The 11,656-nt window shown below is 36.7% G+C and overlaps 1 protein-coding gene across 6 annotated transcripts in view; it reads left to right on the top strand.

The window, feature by feature from the left end:
- Window positions 1-10,457, top strand: part of ZBED9 (zinc finger BED-type containing 9) — a 32,306-nt gene extending 21,849 nt beyond the window's left edge. For 4 of the 6 annotated variants that reach the window (XM_037843903.1, XM_037843904.1, XM_037843906.1 and 1 more), the window contains 2 exons: window positions 4,564-6,053; window positions 7,121-10,457. In XM_037843903.1, coding sequence (XP_037699831.1) covers window positions 4,564-6,053; window positions 7,121-9,064 — 3,434 coding nt within the window. In that variant the 3' untranslated portion in view covers window positions 9,065-10,457. Of the gene's footprint in view, window positions 1-4,563; window positions 6,156-7,120 lie in introns of those variants that run through there. The other 2 variants (XM_037843908.1, XM_037843907.1) reach the window with 2 other exon arrangements.
- The last annotated feature ends 1,199 nt before the right edge of the window (window positions 10,458-11,656 follow it).

The following is an 11,656-nucleotide window of genomic DNA, read 5'->3' on the forward strand; positions in this document are numbered from 1 at the left end:
ATTGTGTCCTAAACCTCTTACTCCTGTCTTTTCCTTTCTGTCTGCAGTGCTTCCTTTAGTGTTTCCTGTAGAGCAGGTATTTTGTTCACAAACTCTGTCATTGTCTGTCAGAGAATATTTTAAGCTCCCCGTCATATTTGAAGGACAGTTTTGCTGGATATAGGATTCTTGGTTGGTGGTTTTTCTCTTTCAGTATCTTGCATATATCACCCCACTTCCTTCTTGCCTCCATGGTTTCTATTGAGAAATCCACACATAGTCTTATCAAGCTTCCTTTGTATATGATGGATTGCTTTTCTCTTGCTGCTTTCAGGGTTCTCTCTTTATCTTTGATGTTTGATAATCTGATTATTAAGTGTCTTGGTGTAGGCCTATTCAGATCCATTCTATTTGGGGTATGCTGTACTTCTTGGATCTGTAATTTTATGTCTTTCATAAGAGATGGGAAATTTTTGTTGGTTATTTCCTCTATTATTGCTTCTTCCGCCTTTCCCTGCTCTTCTCCTTCTGGGACATCAATGACACATATATTTCTGCATTTCATTTTGTCTGTAAGTTCCCAGAGACATTGCTCAATATTTTCCGTTCTTTTCTCTATCTGTTCTTTTGTGTGTAGGCTTTCAGGTGCCTTGTTCTCCAGTTCCTGAGTGTTTTTTTCTGCCTCTTGAGATCTGCTGCTGTGTGTTTCCAGTGTGTCTTTCATCTCTTGTGTTGTGCCTTTCATTTCTGTAGATTCTGCCAGTTGTTTCTTTGAACTTTCAATTTCTGCCTTATGTACGCCCAGTGTTTTCATTATATGCCTCATCTCTTTTGCCATATCTTCCCTAAACTTTTTGAATTGATTTAAATTCCTGCATCTCAGTTGAAGTGTAAGTTTGTTCCTTTGATTGGGCCATAACTTCGTTTTTCTTAGTGTAGGTTGTAGTTTTCTGTTGTCTAGCATCTGATTTCCTTCGTTACCCCAATCAAGTTTTCCCAGACCAGAATGGACTCAGGTCTCAGAAGGAGACAATAGTATCGTGTCTCCCTGAGGGTGTGTCTTAGAAGATTGGTACACTCTGTGAGGCCTCAAGTCACTGTGCTTTTCTCCAGGCTCCAGGCTGCTGTAAGGAGGTGTGGCCCGTGACTGTTTTCCCCGAGGCTCTGGGGTCTGGTTCTGAATGGAAGGCAGGTAGTAGAGCTTGGCACTACCTTCTTCCTCTTAAGGAAAATACACCCCCTAGGGAGAGGTCATTAGCATTTGAATAGTCCCCCTGTGCTATCTCCACTCTTGTCTGGGTCAGAGCACTGGAAACTGAAAATGGCTGAGACTTTCTCCACTGAGCCGAAAAAGGGACAGAAAGCCCCCTTCAGGGTCAGTCTGCTGCCACCTTCCGGCTATCCAAGGTCAGTCGTCACCAAAAGCCTCTGTCTGCTTGTTGGAGATTCATATTTTGTATTGAGCAGTCCACATTTGTTAATTAAAACCCCAGTTGGAGCTCAGCTGAGCCATAGTCCTTGCTTGAAGAGTGCTGCTCTCTAGCACCGTGAGGCTTTGCAGTTCAGGCTGTGTGTGAGGGGGCCTCCTGGGTTGGATCCACAGTTTTTACTTACAGATTTTATGCTGTGATCTTGGGCGTTCCTCCCCATTCAGGTTGGTGTATGATGAGTGGACAGTCACGTTTATTCCCCCGCAGTTCTTCCAGATTATTTACTAGTTGTTTCTGGTTGTTTATTAGTTGTTCTAGGGGGACAAACTAGCTTCCACTCCTCTCTATGTGCCATCTTCTTCTGTCTCCTCAAACTCTTTTTTTTTATATTCATTTTATTGAGATATATTCACATACCATGTAGTCATACAAAACAAATCATACATTCTATTGTTCACAGTACCATTACATAGTTGTACATTCATCACCAAAATCAATACCTGACACCTTCATTACCACACACACAAAAATAACAAGAAGAATAATTAAAGTGAAAAAGAGCAATTAAAGTAAAAAAGAACACTGGGTGCCTTTGTCTGTTTCTTTGTTTGTGTGTTTCCTTCCCCTATTTTTCTACTCATCCATCCATAACCTAGACAAAGGGGAGTGTGGTCCTTATTGCTTTCCCAATCCCATTGTCACCCCTCATAAGCTACATTTTTACACAATTCTCTTCAAGATTCATGGGTTCTGGGTTGTAGTTTGATAGTTTCAGGTATCTATTGCCAGCTACCCCAATTCATTAGAACCTAAAAAGGGTTGTCTATATTGTGTGTAAGAGTGCCCACCAGAGTGACCTCTCGGCTCCTTTTGGAATCTCTCTGCCACTGAAGTTTATTTCATTTCCTTTCACATCCCCCTTTTGGTCAAGAAGACGTTCTCCATCCCATGATGCTGGGTCTGCATTCTTCCCCGGGAGTCATATTCCACGTTGCCAGGGAGATTCACTCCCCTGGGTGTCTGATCCCACGTAGGGAGGAGGGCAGTGACTTCACCTTTCAAGTTGGCTTAGCTAGAGAGAGAGGGCCGCATCTGAGCAACAAAGAGGCATTTGGGAGGAGGCTCTTAGGCACAATTATAGGGAGGCTTAGCCTCTCCTTTGCAGCAACAGTCTTCCCAAGGGCAAATCCTGTGGTAGAGGGCTCAACCCATCAAACCACCAGTCCCCTGTGTCTGTTTCTCAAACTCTTTTAACTCATCACTCTCAAAAGCATTTTCTATACTAGGCAATTGAAGGAGTTATGCAAATACATTCCCTGCTCCCTAGGCATTTACAATCTATGAGAAGCAACAGTGAAGGGTGTAAAAATGCAAATAATCCATTGAACGTTGATTAAAACAGCCATGGCACAAAATGGATCAATGTGAAAAGAAATACATGTTATTCACATAATTGTATTTTTAGTCACATTTTGAGATAGGAACCGTGAGTATTGTCATCACCAATTGTGAAGTTAGTCAACAGATTTTTATTGAACACCTTTCTGTATGTTACATAATGTGAAAGGTACTAGAGAAATAAGTAAACCCTGTGTTTTGATTTGCTAGAATTCACAAAATCCAATATACTAGAAATGGACTGGCTTTTAATAATGGGGGTTTATTAGCTTACAAGTTTACAATTCTAAGGCTGTGAAAATGTCCAAATTAAGATATCAACAGGATGATACTTTCTTCCTGAAGAAAGGTTGCTGGCGATCTGGGGCTCCTCTGTCACATGGGAAGGCATGTGGCGGTATTTGCTGGTCCTTCTCTCCCAGGTTTCGTTGCTTTCAACCTCTGGCTTTAGTGGCTTCCTCTCTGTTTTCTGTATCCTCTCTCAGCTCCTCTGGGGCTTTCTCTCAGCTTCTCTGGAGATTTTTTCTGTTTATTATCCTCTTATAAATGACTCCAGTAAAAGGATAAGACTCACCTTGAATGAGGCGGGTCACATCTCAGTTTAAATAACCTAATCAAAAGGCTCCACCATAGAAATGGATTAAAAGAATATAGCCTTTTCTGGGGATATGTAACAGCTTCAAACCATCATACCTTGTTTCTTTAGTAATGTACAATATTGTTAGATCTATGTATGAAACAGAAGAAAGTTCTACAGTGCTTACTTGTTTTATGAATAGATTTTGTTTATCAGGAAAGGAGAACTCACTGTGATCTTGAATTAAATGATAAAGGAAGTCTTATTAGAATAACTGAGAGTTAATTGAGGCCAAAACACATAGCAACATATCATTAATTGGAATCTGGTTTTGAAAATTATAACATTTGAGAATGATTTAAATTTGCTAATTCAGTATTTGACATCAAATTTGGTAATGTAAGCAATGTTGATTTGAGAGAAAGTATTTTTTCCAAGCAGCTGTAAGACTGTCTGGAGGTTATATGCTAATTCTAAATTATTCTTATATGTTTTTCAAATTAGTTTCCCTAAGCATTTTCTATATATCTAGTAATCCAAGTTTGAATTATTCTGTTTCTGTTATCATGAATAGTCTAAATGTTTTAATGTGCTTTATTAAGTCAGAGGTTTTCAGTGGTCCAGGTTCATCTCCTACTCTTGCCTTATTAAAGTTAGTAATGTGGGTATTTGTCTTGCATTTGTGGTTTCAAAAGCCCCAAAAGAGAACTGATAGAAATACAGTATGTTAGAACTTAAACCCCAAATATTAATATAACAGCTAACCTGACTGAATAAAACAGAAAATATAGTGCAGTCTGGGGCATTTGCTATTACTGCATTGCCAAGGCTTCTTTAGCCAAAAAATGTTCTTCTGTGGTTAATAAATAAAATAATAGTAATAACATTATATTGCTTCCTGTTTTGCATAAAACAGTGCTTTACTTTAAGGCTAAGCCTAGATGTAGCCCTGGAAAGTCATCTCCTAGCTTTCTACTCTTTTCTATATCAGAACATTTTGTTCCTAGCTGGAGTTCCTCACTCACTCTCGTTCATTCCTCCATAACCAAAATTATATCTGCCTTTTATGTGTCCATGACCCTTTACTTCCACTCCAAGCTCCAGTGATTGCTTGGGCAATACCTGTATTTTAAATTATATTACCAAATATCCTTACTGACTTTTTCCTTTATATTTTAGGGTCATGTTTGTGGCTTTCCGTGATGTCTCAATGTGTGGGAGATGATAATCTCAGTAACTTAGATGCTGATGAAGCAGAAATTGAACCAGAAAACATGAGAGAAAACTTCTTCAGGAACCTAGCTGTGTTAATAGAAAACAAAAGTAATAACACTAAGATATTTTCTAAAGCAAAGTACTGTCAATTAATAAGGGAAGTGAAGGAGGCTAAAGCTAAAGCAAAAAAGGAATCAGTTGACTACCGTCGCTTGGCTAGATTTGATGTGATTCTTGTACAAGGAAATGAGAAGCTGATTGAAGCTATAAATGGGGAAACAGATAAAATACGGTATTATTTACACAGTGAGGACTTATTTGACATTCTGCACGATACACATCTCAGTATTGGACATGGTGGACGTACCCGCATGGAAAAAGAGTTACAAGCGAAATACAAGAACATCACAAAAGAAGTTATAATGTTATACCTGACACTCTGCAAACCATGCCAACAAAAGAATTCAAAACCCAGGAAAGTTCTAACATCCCAGTCAACTAAGGAAATTAACTCAAGATGCCAAGTGGATCTTATAGACATGCGATTGAATCCTGATGGGGAATATAAATTTATTATGCATTATCAGGATCTCCGTACAAAGTTAAGTTTTTTGCGGTCATTAAAATCTAAAAGGCCCAATGAAGTAGCACATGCTCTTGTAGATATTTTTACAATTATTGGAGCACCCAATGTCTTACAATCTGACAATGGGAGGGAATTTTCAAGCCAGATTGTCCAAGAACTCAGTAATATTTGGCCAGAATTGAAAATTGTCCATGGGAAGCCTCAGACATGCCAGAGCCAAAGTTATCTAGAATGGACTAATGAGGATATCCAAAACAGAATTATCTCCTGGATGCAAACTAACAACTCATCACACTGGGCTGAACTTTTGTGGTTCATTCAGATGACCCAAAATCGACCCTATCACAGAGGCATGCAACAGACTCCATGTGAAGGTACATTTAGCTCTGAATCTAAACTGGGCCTGTCTCATTATAAACTAACTGAGGAACTTGTTGCCAGCCTGAACACAGAAAATGAATTAGAAGAAGCTGACAAAGACTTAGAAAATACTTTAAGAGGCCAGTATGAAGAAAACATTGAGACTGGAACAGATAGTGATATTGAAGATAATCTTACTATTACTCCTAAGGTGGCTGAAAAAAACCCTCCTGAAAGCAGACTAAGATTTTTATCTTGTGTAGTTTGTGAAAAAGAATGCACAAGTGCTAATAGTTGCATATCGTGTGATGGAAATGTCCATGCAATCTGTGGCATGTACTCTCAACATGAGACTGAGGGCTATGGCCACAGAATAATTTGTAGTCTTTGCTATAAGACCACTAGAATGAAAAGGAAACATGATGAGACTCAAAGAAATTTGGCTATTCAACCATCCAAAATGCTAAAGCCATTAGAGACACCATTTCAATCAGACCAAGTAGATTGGGTAAGAGTTTAAGTATCTGCCGTAGACCAAAGTATGGTAAGAGCCTCATTGCATTATGCTGTGATCATGAGTGAGAATTACTTGTACTAGTGTGATATGGTATACTAAAGCACAATTATGGATTCTTTATATATTTTCTCCAAAGAAAGGCTAATTATTTTAGATGCCTTTTTTTTTTTTTTTAATTTGAAAGTTGTATCCTTGAGTGCTGTCTTATTTATTGGTCTGGAATGATGAACAGTAGCTCCTTTACTCCTTTCTGATATCAGGGATCTTTGGAGGAAAATGAGAAAGCTAGGATCCAGAAGATGAATGGTATATATGATGGCATTTTTCTACAGAAGGGTGAATTTGGGACCAGATGAATTTAGTATTACTTTGTTTCAATTGTATGTGAGTTTGGGTAGGGAGGTAAGTGAAGAAAGGGTATTTTGGGTTAAATGAAGAAATATTTAGGAGGGGGTGGGGAGTGATAAATTTGGTTAGGAGATTTGGGTTTATGGTGGGAGAGTTCAGTTTTGGCATTTAAATAGAGAGCATGAGATAAGCAGGATCAATGTGTGTTCAGGTTAGAGTTTTGAAATATGGAGGCTATACATGATTTGGGACAGTTCTACTCAGACTAATGCTGATCTGTGAACTATTTGTAACAGACAATAATGAGATAAATATAAAAATTGAGAGTAAGTATTTAGAAATGTTTATAACAGTTTGTTTGACATTGCTGCAATATTCAAGCACATGATTAGTGGACTTGGATTTGTTTTACTAAATAGAGTATAGACCAATTTGGGTGTTAATTCTCAAAGCAAGTCACATGTAGTAGGAGTTACATACTATTCATGCTCAGTAGAATCACCTTACAATATGTGATGCTGTATAGTTAGTCAGCTCTATCCCAAAAGTATATAAAACTCAGAAAATGTAAGCAATTATTTATTTTTATAACTTAATTTGGAAATCATTTTTATTTTTCATGAAGCCTAGTTTTAAATTTGTAGTTTACTATTATTAGCCTATGGAGAGAAATAAAATTTTTATTATTTACTTTGAATTCTGATTTACAGATGGCAAAACAAGATTCTGATTTACGGATGATGAAACAAGCTTCACTGGACTTTTTTGTCAAGAAAAGACAGCCCTTTTCTGAATATAGCAGAAGTAGGAAAAGAAATGGTAATGTTGGAAGTCATTTTGACAGAATGAAAACCAAGAGAATTCATACTAGTTTTACTCGGAAGTATGATCCCTCATATATTGAGTTTGGTTTTGTAGCTGTCGTTGACGGTGACGTGCTAAAACCACAGTGTATTATTTGCGGTGATGTACTGGCTAATGAAGCAATGAAACCCTCAAAACTTAAGCGACATTTATATTCAAAACATAAAGAAATAAGTTCACAACCAAAAGAATTCTTTGAAAGAAAGAGTAATGAATTAAAAAAGCAACCAAAGCAGGTGCTCAGTGTTTCACATATAAATATTAGTGCTTTGAGGGCTTCTTATAAAGTAGCACTTCCTGTTGCTAAGTCTAAAACACCATACACCATTGCTGAGACATTAGTGAAAGACTGCATCAAAGAAGTTTGTTTGGAAATGTTGGGTGAATCTGCAGCAAGGAAGGTAGCTCAAGTACCACTTTCCAATGACACCATAGCTCGACGTATTCAGGAACTGGCTAATGATATGGAAGATCAACTCATAGAACAAATAAAGCTAGCAAAGTATTTTTCATTGCAACTTGATGAATGCAGAGATATTGCTAACATGATAATTCTTTTAGTATATGTGAGGTTTGAATATGATGATGATATAAAGGAAGAATTCTTTTTTTCAGCCTCTTTGCCAACAAACACAACTAGCTCAGAACTGTATGAAGCTGTGAAGAATTACATTGTCAACAAATGTGGTTTGGAATTTAAGTTTTGTGTAGGAGTATGTTCTGATGGTGCAGCTTCAATGATAGGAAAACATTCAGAAGTGATTACTCAGATTAAGGAGCTTGCACCAGAATGTAAAACAACACACTGCTTTATTCATCGAGAAAGTCTTGCTATGAAAAAAATATCAGCTGAACTAAATAGTGTGCTTACTGACATAGTAAAAATCGTGAATTATGTAAAAGCTAATGCATTAAATTCAAGATTATTCTCTTTATTATGTGATAATATGGAAGCTGATCATAAGCAATTGTTACTGCATGCTGAGATACGGTGGTTATCAAGGGGAAAAGTTCTGTCAAGAATGTTTGAAATACGAAATGAACTCTTAGTGTTTCTGCAAGGTAAGAAACCAGTTTGGTCCCAACTTTTTAAAGATGTGAATTGGACAGCCAGACTTGCTTATTTGTCTGATATCTTCAGTATTTTTAATGATCTTAATGATTCCATGCAAGGAAAGAATGCAACATGTTTTTCAATGGCAGATAAAATTGAAGGACAAAAACAAAAGTTAGAAGCCTGGAAAAAGAGAGTTTCTACAGATTGTTATGACATGTTCCATAATTTAACAACAGTTATCAGTGAAGTAGGTAATGATCTTGATATTGCACATCTGCAAAATGTAGTCAATGAACATCTTACAAATTTGTTAGAATGTTTTGAATTTTATTTTCCTTCAAAGGAAGATCTACGAATAGGAAATTCATGGATCCAAAATCCATTTCTTTCATCAAAAGGTAATGTAAATTTAACTTTATCCCTGCAGAACAAGTTGTTGAAGTTGGCCACTGATGAAGGATTAAAGATTAATTTTGAAAATACAGCATCACTTGCTTCATTTTGGATAAAAGTTAAAAATGAATATCCTGAGCTTTCTGAGATTGCTTTAAAATCTCTTCTTCTATTCCCCTCAACATACCTCTGTGAGACTGGTTTCTCTACTTTAAGTGTTATTAAAACAAAACATAGAAATAGTTTAAATATACATTATCCCTTGCGAGTAGCATTGTCCTCAATCCAACCTAGATTAGATAAATTAACAAGCAAGAAGCAAGCTCATTTATCACATTAAAAACTTTAAATATTGATTTTTTTTTTTGTTCAGGGTATGCATCTAGGCATTTTAGTGTGAGGAATTTGCTATTTCACTCTTAACTTTCTGTTTAGTTAAAATTATGGAACCAAGAAAAGTTGTGTGTATAATAGCAATTCTATATAAACATTGCCTAAAATGTGCATTCTTTCAATGAAGAATGTGTACAGTTTTTATCATTCTTTTATTTTTCCTTATGTTATATTTATTTAAATGGAATTTTACATCTGTTGATTCTAATATTAAAAATTTGGTCTTGGATTTTGTATTTTTAAAAAATTATTGAATTTCATTAGGGCATTAAGATGTAGGATGACTTCGAGATGGGGAATGATTTCTTTGAAATGGCAGACTAGATCAGTGAAGAGAAGTGAGTTTAGAGGGTGGAATTAGAATTCAAATACTAGGGAGGGGCGCAGTAATAGGTTAAGCTTGTTAAGCTGAGAGAGAGTGTGTAAGTTGGAAGTTGATGTTAAGTTGGTTTGGTAGGTGCATTTTTAGACAAAGTGTGTGAATGGGTGAAGTGGGAAGGGCACATTTCTTGTAATGGTGTTATAGCTTTGGATTCATATTGATAAATCCTGAGTTCATATGGCTGGGAGGTTGAACCATATTGAAAAGTGTATATCAGTTGAAGATTTTAGACTTTACTTGAGTTGACTGCATTTAAGGTTCTCTGGGAAAAGTCAGATATTGTTAGCACCTCAGGTAGGTTTAACAACCTTTATTGTTCTTTGGAGGTGATTTAGAAATATGCCACACGTATTTGCTCTTGTGTCTGTGTACCCACTTAGAATGACTGGAAATAGACTATTAGCAGAAGGCAAGTTCTTTAGAGTAAAACATGCCAGAATCCTTGAAGAAAATGATAGTCTTTTCCTAGATAGAGATGCAATCAGTAAGTGTGTCTTTAATTAAAAAAAAATTGAAAGTTGAAGAATGTACAGATATTTAGTGATACAAAATGTCACTTACAGTTTAAGCTTTTGATTAAAAAATAAGGCATTTGAAGGGGCTGGATCTCCCAAATCTTTAAAAGTAGAGGAACCGTTTTTCACATTAGTACTGAAACCTCAGTTGTATTATGTTTTATCACGTGTTTTGACAAAATCTTAAAGCTTTTCAATTTTACCAATCTGTGGTGGGTAGATTTAGAAGATACGCCTGCAACTTGTGTCCTCTCTCCTATATGACCATGTTTTGAAACTAACTGATTTAGAACATTTTCTCTCTCTTGATGTTTGCTTTATTGATTGAATAAAATATTGTATTTCCCATTTTTATTTTAAACAATGTGATGATTTTATATTTATTTCTGTAGATACTTAAAGTGGTCTGGGAGGGAAAAAAATGAGGATATTTGTTGGGGACGATTAAGGTAGCATGTATAAAATCCACCCTCAGCGATGCTGGAGATATGCAACATAATAGCTGGGGCTAATGTAACAACAGTTTAAGTTGCCCTCAGCCTTCTATGGAAGTGATAGCCGTTTGCGCCTAAGATTCACATCTAGGGTGCTAGCTTTACTACCTGCCTTCTACCCGGCAACAGCATCTACCAATCCTGTGCTAGCCTTACATCTGCCATCCGCCCTAGCAACAGCAGCAGCCAATCCTAGGCCGCCACCCGTTCGTACTAGCCACTCCCTCTACCTTAGGGTATATATACCCTGCCTCTTCAATAAAGTTTTGCAGCTTGATCAGAAACCTGTCTTGCTGTCATTCCTCGCGTCTCTTGTCCCATACCATTCCTCCCTCACAGGATTTGGAGCTTCCGTTGAACGTCCCGCCGGCCGGGACAGATATTAAGAGTGTATTTTAAAAGAGAATTAAATTTCCTTATTTTCTCTCTAAGAATTCTAAAGTATTGGATATCTGAGAGCAGAATTAAAGTCATCTGGACAAGATTTTTGGTGTGATGCCTTCTCAAACATTTGTATTAGGTGACTGCCTATTTTTCCTGCTAATGATTCAGTACTGGGAATTGCTTTATCATTTTTAGGCTTAGAAATATTTGTTTCCCTCCCTTCCCTTCTCTGTTTGTTTTATTGTCTTATTGTACATTCTCTCTTTTTTTTAATTCAACAGCTTTATTGAGATAATAATTTTCATACCATGAAATCTTAATGTATATTCTTAACATGAAATTAATGACTTGTACTTTTGTAGATCACCTCATCTTTCTCTTCCTATTTTGTGCTTGTTCTGCAATGAGTTTGCATGTCTGTAGACATGTGGTATATGAATAGACTGCAAAGGTAATTGCGTATTTGTTTACACATGAATACTGTATGCAGTGTGTTTATTTCTATATATCATGTACATATATGCTGGCTTTTAATATATGCTGGCTTTTAAATTGTATTTTTAGTTATTTTTGTATAACAGGATGTTGTATTGAACTTTTCCTATTACCCAGAGAATAGTGACTAGGGAGGGGCCAAAGATGGGTCAGCGAGATGCTAAGTGCCTCTTATACTGAAGAAATCTACAGTGATTAGCACCAGAAACTGCCACTATATCCTACCCCCGCCAAAGCATTAAAACTTCCCTCCCCTAATCACTGTTAGT

The sequence above is a fragment of the Choloepus didactylus genome, chromosome 7, assembly GCF_015220235.1.
Source record: "Choloepus didactylus isolate mChoDid1 chromosome 7, mChoDid1.pri, whole genome shotgun sequence".
In the NCBI taxonomy this organism is placed as follows: Eukaryota; Metazoa; Chordata; class Mammalia; order Pilosa; family Megalonychidae; genus Choloepus; species Choloepus didactylus.